Source organism: Odocoileus virginianus, chromosome 19, assembly GCF_023699985.2.
Source record: "Odocoileus virginianus isolate 20LAN1187 ecotype Illinois chromosome 19, Ovbor_1.2, whole genome shotgun sequence".
NCBI lineage: Eukaryota > Metazoa > Chordata > Mammalia > Artiodactyla > Cervidae > Odocoileus > Odocoileus virginianus.
Window position 1 is genome coordinate 50331076 of NC_069692.1, and position 22966 is coordinate 50354041.

The following is a 22966-nucleotide window of genomic DNA, read 5'->3' on the forward strand; positions in this document are numbered from 1 at the left end:
AATTCCAGGGCAAGTCCTCTGTCGCATCCTCTAGTGATTGAGTGCCTTGAGTTCTTGTACATGGAGAGGAGAGAGACTGCTCAACTGACATTACAAAGCCTCTATTTCTGAAATTTTATATGTAAAGGCATTACATTAACAAGACCTGGATTTTGCTAAGCTTATCCTCCACTTCCATCCCACTTTTAATTGTAATGGTTAAATAGCTGCACAAACAGATTTGGGGAATTCCTAAGAACATTCCCAAAACACCTGATGTGACCCATGAAAGACTAATTTACATCTTGCCTATAATTCAAGCATTGCTTGAGAAGAGCCACATCTTAAAAAGTTCAGGAATGCATTTTAAGGGAAGTAGGATTCTGGTAGAGGTAAATCTTTCCACACTCATGTCTCTGACAGGTCACTAAAACAGAATAGTGAGCAGGAGCCCTTTCTGTATATCTTTTAACAAATAAACATCTTTATAATCCCTGAAAGTATAATACACCACCTAAGGGGATGATGTCATTGAAAATAATATGCAGCTCGGTAACAGGAATTGTTTGTTGCGTGTTCTCCACACTTCTTAAGGTTTTCAAGAATATTTTAGTATTTTTAAATGATACTTAAAAACAGCTATGTCTGGGTCTAACTCTCATTTTTTTGATAGGGTAGCTGAGATACACCTGGAGTCCAAAGAACCTCACTGAGAATCCAACACTGTGTTATTGCTTAAAAGGACATGGAGACATAGAATTTTTCCATTTATTTGCATGCGTTTTATAGAAAGCAAAGCACTGAGAATCAGTGAAGTCAATAAGATGGAAAAGAAAGAGCTGTCTTTAGGTAAAGCAGAATGGTATATAGGGCAGTGATGTGAGAAATTCAGAATATGGTTCTGTCAGGACAAGTCACGTCCTCCAGGAGCTGGCAGCTGTTCAGTAAGCACATGGGGAGGGTCTAATTCAGCTTCTGCTATCTAGATACTCAGGAATCCACATTAACCAGAGGACACTGGTTTTGTGGATGTGGTAACTGCTTGCTTCTCTGATTCCTTAGCTATATCACCAATCACAGAACGTACATTACTTCCTGACACATATTTTTCTATTGAAATAGAGGAAGTAGTAAAAGTAGAACCACTATCAGAAATTATTTACATGTATATCCTTCAAAGAAAATCATTGTCTCCATGTATATGTCTTAGTCTTCCTCATATGTGACTGTGAACTAGATTCCGTATAGATATAGCATACAGCTTTGCCTTCTTTTAAATCCAAAAGGATGTAACAACGTGTCCCAGTAGTATTTTCATGGGGTCCTGGCAAAGACAAGAGCTGGCGGGACTGTTTTGGACAGTTTTAATGTATCAGCTGCCAGCAGAGAAGTTTCCTCAGCTGCTTTAAGAGCACAACACATCTACAAATGTCAGAGTTGCTCCTGCATCCTCCAATTTTCCCTAACATCCCACTGCCAGCTTACAGTGGCCATCTCATTCTCTGGTGATTCATTGTTGGCATGATAATCAGCAGGCCAACATGTAATCTGTAGTTGCTGACGGACCTTCACTGAGAAGTATATGATTATTATTGTAGTTTAGCTGTTAAGGTACACATATATATTTTTTTCATAATAAAAGCTTGATTTTGCCATGTTCTAATGCAAATACAGGTTATTAGTTTTCTATTGCTGCTACTATGAATTAACACACTCTTAGCAGCATAGAACAACACAAATTTATTATCTCACAGTTTCTCTGTGTCAGGAGTCTTTGTGAACTCAGCTGGATTTCTGCTCAAGAGATTCACAAGGCTGGAATGCTGACAGGATTGCAATCCTTTCTGGATTCGGGGATGGATCCGCATCGAGGTTCATTCAGGTCTCAGCAGAACTGAGCTCCTGTGATTGTAGGACTAAGTCCATGCTTTCTTCTTTGCTGACAACCAGGGCTTGTTTTCAGCTTTTAGAGTCTGCCCATATTTCCTGGTTTTCGATCATATTCCTTCATCTTCAAAGTCAGCGATTGCAGGTTGAGTCCTTACTACCTTGCGTCTCTCTGACCATAGCTGAGAAAGGCTTTCCAGTTTTAAAGGTTCATGTGAATTGGACCAACTCACACAATTTAGGATATTTGCCCCATCTCAGCGTTCTTACCCTTAATCACATCTGCAAATTCCCTTCTGGCCTATAATATATTCACAAGTTATGGGGTTAGGACGTGGGCATCCTGGTTGGGTCACATTCTCTTTACCATACCGGGGGTGATAATATATGCATTCCAGGGACTGAATCTGGCTTGCTACCTACTTTGGTAAATCATATTTTGTTGTAACAGAACCACACCCATTTTTACATACTGTCTACAGTTGCTGTCACACTACAATAGCATAACTGAGTAGATTTGACAAGGACCATTAAAACTCATATGCTCAAAATGCCTGATTAAACCAAAAATGTTTGCTCCAACAATAGCATAATTAGTCTAAAACCTTTTAGAAGAATAACAATGTTGTATTATGAATAAAAATAAACTGAATTTGAAATGTAAGTGGGAAGAATGCTTACTCAAGTTTAGGAATTTAGGATATAACCAAAAAAACTGTAGCTAGAGAATAATTTCTATCTCAATTTTAGCTGCTGGCAGAACCATCAATCTGCTTGTCTAGTTAGCATTTCAAGACTCTCCCATTAAAACTACCAAGAGTTTTGGGCGGGCAAAACATCAGAAATCTCTTCCAACTGGACACAAGCTAGGGTAGAAAAGTAACTTAAAAAAGTAAAGGGATACAAATATCTCTCTGTGGAAATTACAAACGCATAGACTGAATGCATTCTTAAGCTTTGCCAAGTGAGTTTCAATTCCTTGAATCGTTATTGGCCTGTACTGTTCATGAAAATACCCACTAACAAATGTGGGGATTTCTCTTCATTGTTTCTCATACTCCCTCATGGTAAAAAGCATATTCATCACAGTTTTCCAGTGTGTTTTCCACGATGATTTACAAAGGCCATGGCTCATGACTAATTTTAGCTTATAAACATAAAACAAACTCCTTAATTTGTTAGGTAGATCCTATTAGTATACAAGCAAATGTGGCAAAGAAAATAAAACCTACAAGCCTGCTTCCCATGAGATCATTTGTAAATATGACCAATTTGAGAACTCTAAATAAACCCAGTAGATTTTTCTTAATACTGAAAGATAGCAGGTTCACCATACCTGGACCATGAAAGCTATTACTCAGGGAAAGAAAGAAAAGTAAAGACAAAAATTGACCGCAGAGACTGCAGGCTAGTGTGGGTCCATCTATCCATCTACCAGAAGTGGAACTCTGTTAAGACATTTTGTTTGGAAAAAGGGGACTGCAGGCTTGCAAAGCTGAGAGAGCACAAGAAAACTAAAATTCTTCTAACTCATCCTTAAAGATAAGGATGTTATATATCTTGGAAATTCAGCAGGCCCAGATCTGTCAGGGCCTGCTGACACCCACCAAGGCATCCTACTGGTCGGTGTGTGTGTGTGTGTGTATGTGTGTGTTTCCTTATGTGTGTACTTACAGACCCACTCGACTCCCCTTATTTAGGTCCCAATAATTACTTTCAATAAATGTATTAACTTTCCTTGCACATTATGGAGTCTAACAATACTTAAGTAATATAATAGGGAAAACAAAATTACTTTTTTCTGAAAAGCAAATTTGGTATTTCTAATAATCAAGCAATTTCTGTGTTCAAGTGCTAAAGACCACAAAACTGGACTCTGCAAATTATAATAATAAAGTCATGAGCCTAGAAAACTGAACTAAAAATAGTATCTCTTTTTTTTAACAACTTAATTTTTATTTCCCAAAATATCATGAATAGATTCCTAATCCAGTAATTATAGACATAAATCTTTAATGACTTATGAGCTGGTTAAAACTGCAAATGGCTTTGCTGAATGCAATATGGAATTTCAAGATTCCACGTTCTATTACCTAGTCCTACCAGTTCCCAAGGGTCTCATTATACATACCATGCTTTAAATGCTATTTGTTAAAAAGCCTGTTTGTTTGTTTTTTTTAAAGAACACTTAAAAAAAAAACACTAACAGGCTTTTCCCTAGACTCATTAGAACTATTAATTTTCATCCTTCCTTTTCCTGCACATGGTATATGCAACAGATAAAATTTGTAAGTCATTATTCTCTGCTGAGCTTAGTAAAGTGCAACAGATACATTTGGTATAAGAAAACAGGTGAAAGTAGACAGTTTTGATATTAGCAAGATATCATATTTGAAACAGGTCAACTTTGAAGGCCATACCAGTGATAATATATCTGTGTCAATATAGTTATAATGAAACTTGTGTTTGTTGTAATCCACTTTAATTTTCATGTTTGAGATACATCTTTCCTCCACATTTTAGTGAAGAATATTTTATGCCAGCTTAGGCTCTTTTGACTATCTCATCAATGAAAATAAAGAATATACTTTATAAGACATTCAATAAACCGGACATATATTCCTTCCCTCGGTGACCAATAAAGTCTTTAATATAATCTAATCTGCATGGTGAGTATAAATACAACAAGCACGGAAACTTCAAGCAGTAGAGCGTGAAGAAGTATGTGTGGGAGGGATTTATAAAGTGGAGGAAAGACTAGCAATGAAGCAGCAAGAGCATCTCCGCCACGGGCCTGGAGTCAGGCGTCTCCGAGGACACACGCAGGTGGGTGCTGCTCTGACCCAGGACCGACAAGCATGGGAATGCCTCGAGGAGGCATTTCTTCTCCAGAGTAAACGTCTCTTCTTCTCCCTCAGCCCCTCTGTGTAACAGATTTATCCATATTCTCTCAGATCCAGGCCTTTGGCGGTGGGATAGTATTGTTTTGGAAATCTGGTCAACTCACTTACTCAAAATACTGAAAGAACCAATTCTCAGTGACTTGTGGTAATCAGCTCATCACACTTATACGCTGATTCACTGCCACTCCAGAATCTAGCTGGGGCTTCATAAAATGTATTGACCATATACTCTAGTTTCCATATGTAGAAAATAACTATTTAGATGCACTGTATCTCTTTGAAATTGAGTTGACAAAATATGCTGCCAGAAAAGTGTGACTCAAAGCTCAAATATGTTCATTTCAAATAGTTCTATTCAATTGAAATACTGAGATTGTTTTATCAACACTATTTTAAAGTTAATCTTTCTTCAATTTATGAGAAAAATGTCATTTAATTAACATGTTCTTTGAGTTCTCATAGTGATTTAATCTTTATTTAGGAAAGTTTTGTGAATGCTCATTTACAGTTTTTCTCCCTAAGAAACAAAGAGCAATGCAGTCAATTGATATGTCTTAATATTCTTCACCAATGCTTATAACTCAATAGACATTATCATGATAAAAATATATAGACAAATATATAAATAAATATTTTATAATACATGTTGAACAAGCAAAGAAGCAATTTCCTTATTCAAAAATAACATTGAAGGTATCTCTTAGTTTTCAATTCAGTAGTGATATTAGAGCCATTATAAGTTATGAAGAAGTACATATAATAGAAATAAAACACATTGTCAAAGTTAGACAGAACAAGTATGGACACATTTTAGCAAAAGTGGGAAAAGACCTGATAGTTAAAATATTAATCATAATGTTTAAAAATCAGTGCTGAGAGATGTGAGGTTTTCATTAAACAATCTAAGAAGCCAGAACAGCTTTTTAAAAACTGGTTTATAGGAAAGATGATTGTTATTTTTTAATAAAATGAATCTGAGTTCTTTAACATCAGAAATTATAAAATACTGGGAAAAGTACTGGTTTTATAACTAAAGGATGTGGGAATAAATTCCATTATGTCATTCACTTTGGGGAAATGACAATCACTTTGTGCTTTCCTTAATTGTCTGTAAAAGCCAAGTACATAGAAAATTTGCAAGGAACAATAAAAAAAGAACTATGTATGTGCAACATAGGAGATGGTCTTACTTGCATGCAGGCATTGTAAAAGCACAATTAAGACAGCTTAATAGGAATGACCTTCTTTGCCCCTGAAATCAATGAGTTAGGTATCTGAGGTGAATGTATAAAGGATAAGTATATGTTTTAAATTTCTGTATATGGCCTAAACAAGGTCTGAAGAATTTCAGTTGCAGTTGGATGAATTCTTGTCATTCTAGATGGAAGATTTGGCTTTTGATCACTGCAACACCCAGGCAGTTGCAAGTAGCCTCCTCTGATCCTGAGTGTAGAACTTTAAAAAGCCACTCCCCCCACTCTCCAACCCTGGGCTACCCTGCAGGACAGCACTCCCCCTTTGCCTGCATGCATCTTACATCATAGTCTTCTTCACTAGGTAGTGAGACTGGTTCCCATCTTGACAGCCCCCATTGCTTAGCTTAGAGCCCAAGAAAGATGTAGGCACTGACAAACTATTGTATTATATTGGAGAAACTGAGAGTTTTATTAGGAACAAAAACATAGGATAACATGTCATTTTGTTTTTACATAACACATATTTTCATAACAGATAAATTCATTTGCAACTCTGAAGAGTTTAGAAAATGTGTTCTCGTCTTATTAGTCAACAGAATGACTATTAACCTCTTTAAAAGGTCAATTCTATAAGAAACTCAAAGCTAAATGAAAGATACTTACATTAGCCAAATGAGCTAGCTCTATCTCCAGGAATGAATCAGTTGTTTTGGGTTCAGGCCTTATGGTGACCACGATGATTTTGGAATTGACGACAGTATAATTTCTGAAACAGAATAATTATGATTAAAAGGAGAAAGGATTGAAAAGGAATATTAATTCCTATGTGCAGTACATGTTGTGATGACATTTTTAATAAATGTATCTAGGCAAAGACATAGAAACTGCAGAAACAGATTTAAAATGTGATCCTGAAGTAGTATTCATGGAAAGATATAGTTGATTTCTTGTTATAAATATACCCTACCTGGAACTAGAAAACTTTAAAGGGAAAAAGCTATTGCTGACTGTTACTATTTTAAATGCAGGAAAGATAGAAAAGCAATAGCGTTGACAAGCTTTCGATTACTTGAATCTGATTCACCTGTGAGATAGATGTATTGTGAATTCAAACCTTCAGGCAATCTTTAAAGGAATATAATCCATTTATCTCAAGGTGGACTTAACATTTTTGCTATCTAACAGACCAGATACTTTTCTTGCAAAGTGCTGTCTTGGCATTTTTTTTAACTTTTTCAAAATTCATTAGGATGAATGACTGGTAAGTAGTGTAGAATGAAAACAAGTAGAATTTAAATATCAGTAAATGCTGCTAATTACTGACCATCATTCATTTCAACAAAAGAGATTTTCAGGCCGCTTCTTTATCTCAATGTGCTAGATATAAGGAACACAGTTGCAGTTTGAAATATCTCACTAATATAGTTCACTCACAAAGAAGTTTACAAAATAATTATATTTATAAACTACAAAAAATACCTATAAGTATAAACCTATAAAATTGAACCAGATGTTTCTTGCACATGTTTTTATCCAACATATACAAAGTGTTTTACACCTTCTATTATATAGAAATTTAAATATTTTATTGTATTTGAGCTGTTTGAAGATGTATACATTCCTTCCTTCTTGATATGAAATAAAGCACCTGTTCTTCCACAAAACATTTACTATTCTGGGGAACTCATAACAGGTATCAAGACAAACTCACTTAATTTTTCCATCTCTTTTGTTGCTTAAGGCAATATTTATAGTTAATAAAATTCATCACTTTTAAGTCAGTAGTCGAAAGCTTTCGGTAACTGTACCACCAAACCCAGACAACCCTACAGTTTCCTTAAGACTCTTTATATTTGATCCTTTCCCATCTCCATGGTTCCAGAAAACCACAGACAGGTTGTCACTGTAACTATGCCTTTTAAGAATTTCATTTAAATAAAATCATACAGTACATACACATTTGTATTTGATTTAATTTATATACCATAATGCTTTTGAGATGCATCCATCCTGTTTGTCTTTATAGTTAAGTAGCATTTCATGACATGCAATTTCTGGTCTACTCATCATTTCAATGAGCAATATTTAGGATGCTTCTGATTTTTAGCTTTTATGATTTTGAGTAGCTATTCCATATTTGCCTATTATGAATAACTGGTAAGCATACATTCTGGATGACACATATTTTCACATGTCTCCAGTATGAGTAGAATTGCTTGCTCATGTGGTAAAAGCATGTTTAATTTTTTTAAGTTACTGCCATATGGTTTTCTAAAATGTCTATATCATCAAAGTTATATAATTCCAATATTGGAGAATCTTGTCGAACCTCACATTCTTTGTGAAAATGGTTTCTCTAATGAGATAATCTTTGCCACAAGATTTCACCAGGAAAAAAAAAATACCAAGTGTACCACACTTGCAGGAATATTTAGTAGCAGAGAGACTATAAACATATTCTGAGTGGGATAACATTTTAACCCATCTCTCTTGCATTTAGCAATGTCAAATAACAAAATTCTTTACTCATGAAGTTTCATGGTATCCAATCTAACATCAAATAGTAAAAAACAAAACAAAACAACAAAGTAATTTGTTTTTAATATTCTTTACAGGAGTGTGTTTGCAAACAAGGAAGGCTGGTTCACTGTTATTTATTTCATTTAATATTAATGAGTCAGCTGAAGATAAGATATATTGAGAAGGATATAGAAGTAAGCTCTAAATGCCAAACTTCCTTTGCAAACTGACTTTTTCCTGTTTTTCCATGAGCAGAAGTGATCAGGGGACCAAAGGAGAGTAGATGGGATTAACTGTGAATTGATGTTAGGTATTAATTATATTAGCAGATCTGACAGGATTCCCAGAAACACTATATACATACATATATATATCTTGTCATACATATGTGTGTGTGTGCGTATGTATAAAACACTGGGGTTGGGGAAAATGCTCGTGTGTCACCACCAAAAAGGAAAAAAAATAAAATAAAATATTGAGATTTCTCCCACAGGACAGTCCTAGGACATAGACACAAGTTTCCTTCTCAGGAATGAATGTATTTGAGTTCAGGGAGTTTTCCTGAAACAAAAATATTTACACATTGCCCAAATTCAGTCTATTCCTTTATTCTGGTCTTGTTTATAATTCTGTTATCCTGCTATAAATAAAACCAAAAGATTATAAAATGCTAATTTTAACAACTGTTAGTTAAATTGATATTATACAGAATCTGTATTATTTTAGAAGATGTATAAGTGAATAATTTATTGGAATATACAGATGTGAGGATAACAAATAGGAATTTATACTTTGTTAAGATATTTATGAAGTTCTCTTTGTGTTTGGGCTTGTGGAGATTTTAGCTTCAGGAAACTGGGCTGTGGAGAACCAAGTGGCTTAGATAAATTACTTTCGGTAGGGTATTTAGTCTGTCACTCAATCAGCCTGGTAGAGAAGGTTCCTAGAAGATGAATTCCACCTTATGGCTTTTGGTAAGTATGTGTGTATGTGTTAGGGTTAACTTATATGCAGAGTACATCACGAGAAACGCTGGGCTGGATGAAGCACAAGCTGGAATCAAGATTGCAGGGAGAAATATCAATAACCTCAGATATGCAGATGACACCACCCTTATGGTAGAAAGTGAAGAACTAAAAAGCCTCTTGATGAAAGTGAAAGAGAAGAGTGAAAAAGTTGGATTAAAGCTCAACATTCAGAAAACTAAGATCGTGGCATCTGGTCCATCACTTCATAGCAAACAGATGGGGAAACAGTGGAAACAGTGTCAGACTTTACTTTCTTGGGCTCCAAAATCACTGCAGATGGTGACTTCAGCCATGAAATTAAAAGACGCTTGCTCCTTGGAAGGAAAGTTATGACCAACATAGACAGCATATTAAAAAGCAAAGACATTACTTTGCCAACAAAGATCCGTCAAGGCTACGGTTTTTCCAGTCATGTATGGATGTGAGAGTTGGAATATAAAGAATTCTGAGTGCTGAAGAACTGATGCTTTTGAACTGTGGTGTTGGAGAAGACTCTTGAGAGTCCCTTGGACTACAAGGAGATCCAACCAGTCCATCCTAAAGGAGATCAGTCCTGGGTGTTCATTGGAAGGACTGATGCTGAAGCTGAAATTCCAATACTTTGGCCACCTCATGCGAAGAACTGACTCATTTGAAAAGACCCTGATGCTGGAAAAGATTGAGGGCAGGAGGAGAAGGGGACAACAGAGGATGAGATGGTTGGATGGCATCACTGACTCAACGGACATAAGTTTGAGTAAGTTCCAAGAGTCGGTGATGGACAGGGAGGCCTGGCATGCTGTGATTCATGGGGTCGCAAAGAGTCAGACATGATTGAGCAACTGAACTGGACTATGCATATGTAGCAGCGAGAGCAACTGTGTGTTCATATGCATAATATCTTTATTTAGAATACATTTGGGAAGAGGAGCCAAGATGGCGGAGGAATAGGACGCGGAGACCAGTTTCTCCCCTACAAATTCATTGAAAGAACATTTGAACGCTGAGCAAATTTCACAAAACAACTTCTGATCGCTAGCAGAGGACATCAGTTGCCCAGAAAAGCAGTCCATTGTCTTCGAAGGGAGGTAGGACAAAATATAAAAGATAAAAAGGGAGTCAAAAGAGCTACGGACGGAGACCCGTCCCGGGAAGGGAGTCTTAATAGAGGAAGTTTCCAATCACCAGGAAACCCTCGCACTGGCGGGACTGGGGGAAGTTTTCGGCAATCTAACTGGGAGGAAAAATTAAACAAGGCCCACAGATTACGTGCCTAAAAGCAACTCCCAGCAGAAAAGTACCCCAGACGCCCGCACCCGCCAGCAACAAGCGGGGGCTGAACGGAGAGGAGCGGGCGGCATTGCTTAGGGTAAGGACCGGCCCGAAGACCCTGAGAGCAATCGGAGGGAGCTTTTTTAAACTGTGGGATAGCAAGGGTCAAAATTAACCGGCCCGAACACACTGCAGGCAGTTTGCAAAACAAAGGGACTGAGAAACTCCAGAGAAGAGCCGGCCCATCCCCGCTGGAGGTAGGAGGCAGGGGGGAGGGGGAAAAGGGCAAACTCAGCCCCTGAGAAGCCACCCCCTCCCACACTGCAAACAGGCCCCCGGTTCCTATCTAAAGACTTCCTGAGACCCGACTGGCGGCGCGGCGCTGGGGCTGCAGAGGGACAAAGCGCGCCGTACCCGGGGAGAGAGGGCGCCCAAACCTCTGGCTGCCTGGGCCGCTCGCCGCGGAGGGATAAGGCGTGCTGCACCCGGGAGAGTACGCCCAAGCCTCTGGCTGCCTGAACCGCTCAGGCCGGGGAAGGCACAAGACGCAGGCACAACCGAATCCACGCTTTTGTGGAGCACCCGAAAACTGGAACTGCACTCAACGCAGGGCCCGCTCCATATAGAGCAGCCGGGAGCCTGAGCAGTGTAGACGGCGAAAGCACTGACACCCGTGAGCGGGGCAAACCCAGTGTGGCCGGAACACGGTGAGCGCTATCCACACAGAGCGGTATCTGTCTGCAGCGCCCCGCCCTCCCCGTAGCAGGACTGAACTGAACTAGCGAACCTAAATAAGAGATCACCTCTGCCCGCCTGTATCAGGGCGGAAATTAGACACTGAAGAGACGGCAAACAGAAGCCAAATAAACAAAGGGAACTGCTTCAGAAAGGACCGGTGCAACAGATTAAAATCCCTGAAGGTAACACTGACTACACCTGAAGGGGCCTACAGATATCGAGAAGTGTAAGCTAGAAAGAGGGGCTATCTGAAATTGAACTGAACCTACACTGACCGCAACAACTCCAGAGAAATTCCTAGATATATATGTATATATATTTTTTAATTAAAAAAATATTTTTTCTTTCTTTTTTTATTATTTTTTATTTTTTCTCTTTTATTTTCTTTTAAAATTCCCTATTACTCCCCCATTACTCCTCAACTTTCATTTTCATATATTTTTATGATTTTTTTAATTAGGGAAAAAAATTTTTTTTTTCTTTTTTTTTCTTTTTCTTGTTTTTCTCTCCTATTTCCTTTTAAAGTCCTCTAATACTCCTCTATTATTCCTTAATTTTCATTTTCATTTCACTATAACCTTGCCAAAAAAAAAAAAGGGACAGAGAAATCCTATTTTTAAACCAAACTTCATATACATTTCTAAATTTTTTTTGTGTTTTTGTTTTTAAATATTGTATTTCAAAGAGTCTAACCTCTACACTAGATTTTTAATCTTTGTTTTTCAGTATGTGATATAAATTTTGGACATTCAAGAATCCAGTATTCAGTTCCCATTTCTATTCAGGAGTGTGGTGATTACTCTCCCACTTTTGACTCTCTGTTTTCTACCTCAGAACACCTCTATTTCCTTCTTTTCCCGTCTCTTCCCAATCCAATTCTGTGAATCTTTGTGGGTGTCTGGGCTACGGAGAACACTTTGGGAACAGATAACTGCGTAGATCTGTCTCTCTCCTCTTGAGTCTCCTTTTTCTCCCCCTGCTCACCTCTATCTCCTTCCTCCCTCTCCTATTCTTCATGTAACTCTGTGAACCTCTCTGGTTGTCTCTCACGGTGGAGAATCTTTTCACCATTAACCTAGAAGTTTTATTATCAGTGCTGTATAGTTGGAGAAGTCTTGAGACTATTGGAAGAATAAAACTGAAATCCAGAGGCAGGAGACTTAAGCCCAAAACCCGAGAAAACCAGAAAACTCCTGACTACACGGAACATTAAGGAATAAGAGACCATCCAAAAGCCTCCATAGCTACACCAAAACCAACCACCACCCAAGAGCCAATAGGCTCCAGTACAAGACATACCACGCAAATTCTTTAGCAACGCAGGAACATAGACCTGAGTGTCAACATACAGGCTGTCCAAAGTCACACCTAACACAGAGACCCATCGCAAAACTCATTACTGGACACTCCATTGCACTCCAGAGAGAAGAAATCCAATTCCACGCACCAGAACGCTGACACAAGCTTCCCTAACCAGGAAACCTTGACAAACCAATCGTCCAACCCCACCCACTGGGTGAAACCTCCACAATAAAAAGGAACCACAGACCACAAGAATACAGAAAGCCCACTCCAGACACAGCAATCTAAACAAGATGAAAAGGCAGAGAAATACCCAACAGGTAAAGGAACATGAAAAAAGCCCACCAAGTCAAACAAAAGAGGAGGAAATAGGGAATCTACCTGAAAAAGAATTTAGAATAATGATAATAAAAATGATCCAAAATCTTGAAAACAAAATGGAGTTACAAATAAATAGCCTGGAGACAAAGATTGAGAAGATGCAAGAAATGTTTAACAAGGACCTAGAAGAAATTTAAAAAGTCAATTAAAAATTAATAATGAAATAAATGAGATCAAAAACACTCTGGAGGGAACCATGAGTAGAATAACAGAGACAGAAGATAGGATAAGTGAGTTAGAAGATAAAATGGTGGAAATAAATGAAGCAGAGAGGAAAAAAGAAAAAAGAATCAAAAGAAATGAGGACAACCTCAGGGACCTCTGGGACAATGTGAAACGCCCCAACATTCAAATCATAGGAGTCCCAGAAGAAGAAGACAAAAAGAAAGGCCATGAGAAGTTACTTGAGGAGAAAATAGCTGAAAACTTCCCTAAAATGGGGAAGGAAATAGCCACCCAAGTCCAAGAAACCCAGAGTGTCCCAAACAGGATAAACCCAAGGAGAAACACCCCGAGACACATATTAATCAAATTAACAAAGATCAAACACAAAGAACAAATATTAAAAGCAGCAAGGGAGAAATAACAAATAACACAAAAAGGGATTCCCATAAGGATAACAGCTGATCTATCAATAGAAACCCTTCAGGCCAGAAGGGAATGGCAGGACATACTTAAAGCAATGAAAGAGAATAACCTACAACCTAGATTACTCTACCCAGCAAGGATCTCGTTCAGATATGAAGGTGAACTCAAAAGCTTTACAGACAAGCAAAAGCTGAGAGAATTCAGCACTACCAAACCAGCTCTTCAACAAATACTAAAGGATCTTCTCTAGACAGGAAACACAGAAAGGTGGTATAAACGTGAACCCCAAACAACAAAATAAATGGCAACGGGACCATACCTATCAATAATTACCTTAAATGTAAATGGGTTGAATGCCCCAACCAAAAGACAAAGGCTGGCTGAATGGATACAAAAGCAAGACCCCTAGATATGCTGTCTACAAGAGACCCACCTCAAAACAAGGGGCACATACAGACTAAAAGTGAAGGGCTGGAAAAAAATATTCCACTCAAACAGAGATCAAAAGAAAGCAGGAGTCTCAATACGCATATCAGATAAAATAGACTTTCAAATAAAGGCTGTGAAAAGAGACAAAGATGAACACTACATAATGATCAAAGGATCAATCCAAGAACAAGATATAACAATTATAAATATATATGCACCCAACATAGGAGCACCACAATATGTAAGGCAAACGCTAACGAGTATGAAAGAGGAAATTAATAGCAACACAATAATAGTAGGAGACTTTAATACCCCACTCACAACTATGGATAGATCAATTAAACAGAAAATGAACAAGGAAACACAAACTTTAAATGACACAATGGACCAGCTAGACCTAATTGACATCTATAGGACGTTTCACCCCAAAACAATCAACTTCACCTTTTTCTCAAGCGCACACGGAACCTTCTCCAGAATAGATCACACCCTGGGCCATAAATCTAGTCTTGGTAAATTCAAAAAAATTGAAATCATTCCAGTCATCTTTTCTGACCACAGTACAGTAAGATTAGATCTCAATTACAGGAAAAAAATTATTAAAGATTCAAACATATGGAGGCTAAACAACACGCTTCTGAATAACCAACAAATCATAGAAGAAATAAAAAAAGAAATCAAAATATGCATAGAAATGAATGAAAATGAAAACACAACAACCCAAAACCTATGGGACACTGTAAAAGCAGTGCTAAGGGGAAGATTCATAGCATTACAGGCCTACCTCAGGAAACAAGAAAAGAGTCAAATAAATAACCTAACTCTACACCTAAAGCAACTAGAGAAGGAAGAAATGAAGAACCCAAGGGTTAGTAGAAGGAAAGAAATCTTAAAAATTAGGGCAGAAATAAATGCAAAAGAAACTAAAGAGACCATAGTAAAAATCAACAAAGCTAAAAGCTGGTTTTTTGAAAAAATAAACAAAATTGACAAACCACTAGCAAGACTCATTAAGAAACAAAGGGAGAAGAACCAAATTAACAAAATTAGAAATGAAAATGGAGAGATCACAACAGACAACACTGAAATACAAAGGATCATAAGAGACTACTACCAGCAGCTCTATGCCAATAAAATGGACAACTTGGAAGAAATGGACAAGTTCTTAGAGAAGTATAACTTTCCAAAACTGAACCAGGAAGAAATAGAAGATCTTAACAAACCCATCACAAGCAAGGAAATTGAAACTGTAATCAGAAATCTTCCAGCAAACAAAAGCCCAGGACCAGATGGCTTCACAGCTGAATTCTACCAAAAATTTAGAGAAGAGCTAACACCTATCTTACTCAAACTCTTCCAGAAAATTGCAGAAGAAGGTACACTTCCAAACACATTCTATGAGGCCACCATCACCCTAATTCCAAAACCAGACAAAGATGACACAAAAAAAGAAAACTACGCGTCAATATCACTGATGAACATAGATGCAAAAATCCTTAACAAAATTCTAGCAAAAAGAATCCAACAACATGTTAAAAAAATCATACACCATGACCAAGTGGGCTTTATCCCAGGAATGCAAGGATTCTTTAATATCCGCAAATCAATCAATGTAATACACCACATTAACAAATTGAAAGATAAAAGCCATATGATTATCTCAATAGATGCAGAAAAAGCCTTTGACAAAATTCAACATCCATTTATGATTAAAACTTTCCAGAAAGCAGGAATAGAAGGAACATACCTCAACATAATAAAAGCTATATATGACAAACCCACAGCAAGCATCACCCTCAATGGTGAAAAATTGAAAGCATTTCCCCTGAAACCAGGAACAAGACAAGGGTGCCCACTCTCACCACTCCTATTCAACATAGTTTGGGAAGTGTTGGCCACAGCAATCAGGGCAGAAAAAGAAATAAAAGGAATCCAGATAGGAAAAGAAGAAGTGAAACTCTCGCTGTTTGCAGATGACATGATCCTCTACATAGAAAACCCTAAAGACTCTACCAGAAAATTACTAGAGCTAATCAATGAATACAGTAAAGTTGCAGGATATAAAATTAACACACAGAAATCTCTTGCATTCCTATACACTAACAATGAGAAAACAAAGAGAAATTAAGGAAACAATACCATTCACCATTGCAACAAAAAGAATAAAATACTTAGGAGTATATCTACCTAAAGAAACAAAAGACCTATACATAGAAAACTATAAAACACTGATGAAAGAAATCAAAGAGGACACAAACAGATGGAGAAATATACCGTGTTCATGGATTGGAAGAATCAATATTGTCAAAATGGCTATACTACCCAAAGCAATCTATAGATTCAATGCAATCCCTATCAAACTACCAATGGTAATTTTTCACAGAACTAGAACAAATAATTTCACAATTTGTATGGAAATACAAAAAACCTCGAATAGCCAAAGTAACCTTGAGAAAGAAGAATGGAACTGGAGGAATCAACCTGCCTGACTTCAGACTCTACTACAAAGCCACAGTCATCAAGACAGTATGGTACTGGCACAAAGACAGAAATATAGATCAATGGAACAGAATAGAAAACCCAGAGATAAATCCACACACCTATGGACACCTTATCTTCGACAAAGGAGGCAAGGATATACAATGGAAAAAAGACAACCTCTTTAACAAGTGGTGCTGGGAAAACTGGTCAACCACCTGTAAAAGAATGAAACTAGAACACTTTCTAACACCATACACAAAAATATACTCAAAATGGATTAAAGATCTAAATGTAAGACCAGAAACTATAAAACTCCTAGAGGAGAACATAGGCAAAACACTCTCTGACATAAATCACAGCAGGATCCTCTATGACCCACATCCCAGAATTTTAGAAATAAAAGCAAAAATAAACAAATGGGACCTAATGAAACTTCAAAGCTTTTGCACAACAAAGGAAACTATAAGCAAGGTGAAAAGACAGCCCTCAGATTGGGAGAAAATAATAGCAAACGAAGCAACAGACAAAGGATTAATCTCAAAAATATACAAGCAACTCCTTCAGCTCAACTCCAGAAAAATAAATGGCCCAATCAAAAAATGGGCCAAAGAACTCAACAGACATTTCTCCAAGGAAGACATACAGATGGCAAAAAAAACACATGAAAAGATGCTCAACATCACTCATTATCAGAGAAATGCAAATCAAAACCACAATGAGGTACCATTACACGCCAGTCAGGATGGCTGCTATCCAAAAGTCTACAAGCAATAAATGCTGGAGAGGGTGTGGAGAAAAGGGAACCCTCTTACACTGTTGGTGGGAATGCAAATTAGTACAGCCACTATGGAAAACAGTGTGGAGATTTCTTAAAAAGCTGGAAATAGAACTGCCATATGACCCAGCAATCCCACTTCTGGGCATACACACCGAGGAAACCAGATCTGAAAGAGACACGTGCACCCCAATGTTCATCGCAGCACTGTTTATCATAGCCAGGACATGGAAGAAACCTAGATGCCCATCAGCAGACGAATGGATGAGGAAGCTGTGGTACATATACACCATGGAATATTACTCAGCCATTAAAAAGAATTCATTTGAATCAGTTCTAATGAGATGGATGAAACTGGAGCCCATTATACAGAGCGAAGTAAGCCAGAAAGATAAAGACCATTACAGTATACTAACACATATATATGGAATTTAGAAAGATGGTAACGATAACCCTATATGCAAAACAGAAAAAGAGACTCAGATGTATACAACAGACTTGTGGACTCTGGGAGAAGGCGAGGGTGGGATGTTTCAAGAGAACAGCATTGAAACATGTATATTATCTGGGGTGAAACAGATCACCAGCCCAGGTTGGGTGCATGAGACAAGTGCTCAGGCCTGGTGCACTGGGAAGACCCAGAGGGATCGGGTGGAGAGGGAGGTGGGAGGGGGGACCGGGATGGGGAATACATGTAAATCCATAGCTAATTCATTTCAGTGTATGACAAAAACCAGTGCAATGATGCAAATTAATTAGCTTCCAACTAATAAAAATAAATGGAAAAAAAAATAGAGTACATTTGGGAAGGGATATGCATTAATGTATTTATGGATGTTCTCATCACATTTATGTGAGTACCCCTTTCACTTTTTGTTACTAATATATACTAGCTCTATCACAGCACCCATTAATACTATGTATGTCTCCTTCCGTAAGATTTTAGTTCAAGGAGGACAATATTAGTATCCAGCATTTATGTATCCTGAGTACATTATGTGGCACATTTTAGTAATAACACATATTTGAATGACACTGACAATATACCAAAAAAATATACTTTTGACCAGGTTTTAAAATATAATGTCAGTATCACAGTATCTAAATATTTAGTGAAGGAAAAGCAAGCAAATACACATTATGCAGTAGTTCCTTTTAAAAAATATGCAGTGTACAAAATTACTTTAATTTATTCCATCAACTTGTTCTAATTTGCATAAGTGAGTAGCTGGCCCCTGGTGTGTCATGTCAGACTTTGTGATCTACTAATGCTTCCTGGCTGGGTTCACATTTGTATTCACTGCTAGAAAAGCAGATCTTACAGCTAAATGGATTTCATGACTAAAGTAATAAAGTTCTTTCTTGTCCTTGAGATTTGTGCTAGTCAGAACCTAAAACATTTTAAAATGTGTAGAGTTCTTTATTCAAAGAAGGCTCAAGTTATTCTTCACATTTTTAAAAAAGGCTTAAAGTAGCATAGGGAACATGACCCATATCTTAAAGAGAGTAAAAAAGTGATGACAACATGCAATGCATCTCTTTACAAGAGACTCATTTTAGGTATAAGGTCAGGGACAGGCTGAAAGTGAAAGATGTAAAATGATACTCCTTAGAGATGGTAACCCACGGAGAGCAGGAATGGATCTATTTCTATCGACAAAACAGACTTTAAGTAAAAACTATAATAAGGGACAAAGAAGAACATTAGTTAATGATAAAAGGGTCAATTCACCAGGAGGCTATATAACAATTATAATATATGTACCTAAAAAGAAGTTTTCACACTGTTGTAAAAGTTCTAGGGCCCACAACAGATTTCCCAGCCTGGGGATCTGGCAAAGAGACTGAGAACCCCCAGGGAATTTGACTTTGGAGGCCAGTGGGATTTGATTACAGAACTCCCACAGGACTGGGGAAACAGACTCTTGGAGGGCACAAACAAAACCTGTGCATACCAGAACCCAGGAGAAAGGAGCAGTGACCCCAAAAAAGACTGAGCCAGACTTGCCTGTGAGCATCCAGGAGTCTCCGGTGGAGGTGTGGGCCAACAGTGGCCTGCCACAGGGTCAGGGACACTGAATACAACATTCTTGGGAGTTGTGGGGAGTGCTAGCATAAATCCTTTTGAAGGAGGTCACCTATCATAGTTTGGTCTCAGGCCTAACAACTGGGAGGGAACACAGCCCTTCCCGTCAACAGAAAATTGGACTAAAGATTTACTGAGCATGCCCTCCCCCCACAATCAGAGCAAGATCCAGATTACCCCATAGCCAGTCCCTCCCATCAGGAAGTTTCCACAAGCTTCTTATCCTTATACTTCAGAGGTCAGAGAGAATGAAAACCACAATCACAGAAAACTAACCAAACTGATCACATTGATCACAGCATGTCTAACTCAAAGAAACTATGAGCCAAGCTGTGTATGGACACCCAAGATGGATGGGTCATGGTGGAGAGTTCTGACAAAACATGGTCCACTGGAAAAGGGAATAGCAAACCACTTCAGTGTTCTTCCCTTGAGAACCCCATGAACAGTATCAGTAGGTAGTTAAAATTGGAAAGAGGAGTCCAAAACAGCAGTGGCTAAAAGACACAGGGGAAAGCATGTGAAAATGGAACAAAAGAAAATCCATGGATGGAATGAGAAACTCAGGTGAAACAAACACATCCCCTTCCTGGCGAGTCCTAATTTGCACAGAGCAAGTGAGGGGGAAGGAAAAAACTTATAAAAGAGGGAGTCAAATCAGGCTGAGGCCTCTCCTTGGGGGTGACCTGCCCTCACGCCTTGAGGGTGTATGATCCTTTGTTTGCCAAATAAAGCTCTGAGTCGTAAATAAGCTGTAACACTGGTCCACCATTTCAAATCTTTGTTGCGGTGCAACAGAACCAAAGAAATTAAACCACTCTCCCGACAACATGAAAAGGCAAAAGGATATGACACTGAAAGATGAACTCCCCGGGTCGGTAGGTGCCTAGTATGCTACTGCAGAAGAGCAGAGAAATAACTCCAGAGAGAATGAAGAAATAGAATCAAAGCGAAACAACACCCAGTTGTGGATGTGACGTGATGGAAGCAAGGCCCAATGCTGTAAAGAGCAATACTGCATAAAACCTGGAAAGTTAGGTCCATGGATGAGAGTAAATTGGAAGTGGTCAAACAGGAGATGGCAAGAGTGAACATCGACATTTTAGGTATCAGTGAATTAAAATGGACCAAACCCATTAAATGGGTGAATTTAACTTAGATGACAATACATCTACTACTGTGGGCAAGAATCCCTTAGAAGAAATGGAGTAGCCCTCATAGTCAACAAAAGAGTCTGAAATGCAGTACTTGGGTACAATCTCAAAAATGACAGAATGATCTCTGTTTGTTTCCAAGGCAAACCATTCAGTATCACAGTAACACAAGGCTATGCCCAAACCACTGAAGTCAAAGAAGATGAAGTTCAATGGTTCTACAAAGACCTACAAAGACCTTCTACAACTAACACCAAAAAAAAAAAAAAAAAGATGTCCTTTTCATCATAGGGGACTGGAATGCAAAAGTAGGAAGTCAAGAGATACCTGGAGTAACAGGCAAATTTGGCCTTGGAGTACGAAATGAAGCAGGGCAAAGGCTAACAGAGCTCTGCCAAGAGAATGCACTGGTCATAGCAAACACCCTCTTCCAATAACACAAGAGAAGACTCTACACTTGGACATCATCAGATGGTCAACACCAAAATCTGATCGATTATATTCTTTGCAGCCAATGATGGGGAAGCTCTATACAGTCAGCAAAAACAAGACCGGGAGCTAACTGTGGCTCAGATCATGAACTCCTTATCGCCAAACTCAGACTTAAATTAAGAAAGTAGGGGAAACCACTACACCATTCAGGTAAGACCTAAATCAAATCCCTTAAGATTATACAGTGGAAGTGACAAATAGATTCAAGGGATTAGATCTGATACACACAGTGCCTGAAGAACTATGGATAGAGGTTCATAACATTGTATAGGAGGCTGTGATTAAAACCATTCCCAAGAAAAAGAAGTGAAAAAAGGCAAAATGGTTGGCTGAGGAGGGCTTACAAAGTGCTGAGTAAAGAAGAGAGCAAAAGCAAAGGAGAAAAGGAAAGATATATCCATCTGAATGCACAGTTCCAAAGAATAGCAGGAGAGATGAGAAAGCCTTCCTCAGTCATCAATGCAAAGAAATAGAGAAAAAGAATAGAATGGGAAAGACTAGAGATCCATTCAAAGAAATTAGAGATACCAAGGGAACAATTAATGCAAAGATGTACACAATAAAGCACAGAAATGGTATGGACCTAACAGAAGCAGAAGATATTAAGAAGTAGCAGCAAGAATATACAGAAGAACTATACAAAAAAGATCTTCATGACCCAGATATCCAAATGATGTGATCGCTCACCTAGAGCGAGACAGCCTGGAATGTGAAGTCAAGTTGGCCTCCTAAAGCATCACTACCAATAGACTAATGGAGGTGAAGGAATTCCAGTTGAGCTACTTCAAAACCTAAAAGATGATGCTGTGAAAGTGCTGCACTCAATATGACAGCAAATTTGGAAAACTCAGCAGTGGCCACAGAACTGGAAATAGGCAGTTTTCATTCCAATCCCAAAGAAAGGCAATGCCAATCAATCTTCAAACTGCTGCAAAATTGTGCTCATCTCACGCACTAGCAAAGTAATGCTCAAAATTCTCCAAGCCAGGCTTCAACAGCATGTGAACCAAGAACTTCCAGATGTTCAAGCTACACTTAGAAAAGGCAGAGGAAACAGAGATCGAATTGAATCAAAGAAAAAACAAGAATATTCCAGAAAAGTATCAACTTGTGCTTCACTGAATATGCCAAAGCTTTTGAGTGTGTAGATTACAACAAATTGTGGAAAATTCTTAAACAGCTGGGAATACCAGATTACCTGCCTCCTGAGAAATCTTTTTGTAGGTCAAGAAGCAACAGTTAGAACCAGATATGGAATAATGGACTGGTTCAAAATTGGGAAAGGAGTATGTCAAGGCTATATATTCAGTTCAGTTCAGTTCAGTCGCTCAATCGTGTCTGACTGCTTGCAACCCCATGAATCACAGCATGCCAGGCCTCCCTGTCCATCACCAACTCCTGGAGTTTACTAAAACTCATGCCCATCGAGTCGGTGATGCCATCCAGCCATCTCATCCTCTGTCATCCCCTTCTCCTCCTGCCCCCAATCCCTCCCAGCATCAGGATCTTTTCCAATGAGTCAACTCTTTGCATCAGGTGGCTAAAGTACTGGAGTTTCAGCTTCAGCATCAGTCCTTCCAATGAACACCTAGGACTGATCTCCTTTAGGATGGACTGGTTGGATCTCCTTGTAGTCCCAGGGACTCTCAAGAGTCTTCTCCAACACCATAGTCCAAAAACATCAATTTTTCAGTGCTCAGCTTTCTTCACAGTCCAACTCTCACATCCATACATGACCACTGGAAAAACCATAGCCTTGACCAGACAGACCTTTGT

General features: G+C 38.3%; 1 protein-coding gene across 3 annotated transcripts in view; it reads right to left on the reverse strand.

The window, feature by feature from the left end:
- The window catches only part of ADGRB3 (adhesion G protein-coupled receptor B3), an 856417-nt gene that overhangs the window by 370147 nt on the left and 463304 nt on the right, over positions 1-22966 (reverse strand). For all 3 annotated transcript variants that reach the window (XM_070450225.1, XM_070450226.1, XM_020897092.2), the window contains one exon: positions 6629-6731. In XM_070450225.1, the coding sequence (XP_070306326.1) occupies positions 6629-6731 (103 nt within the window). The remainder of the gene's footprint in view (positions 1-6628; positions 6732-22966) is intronic.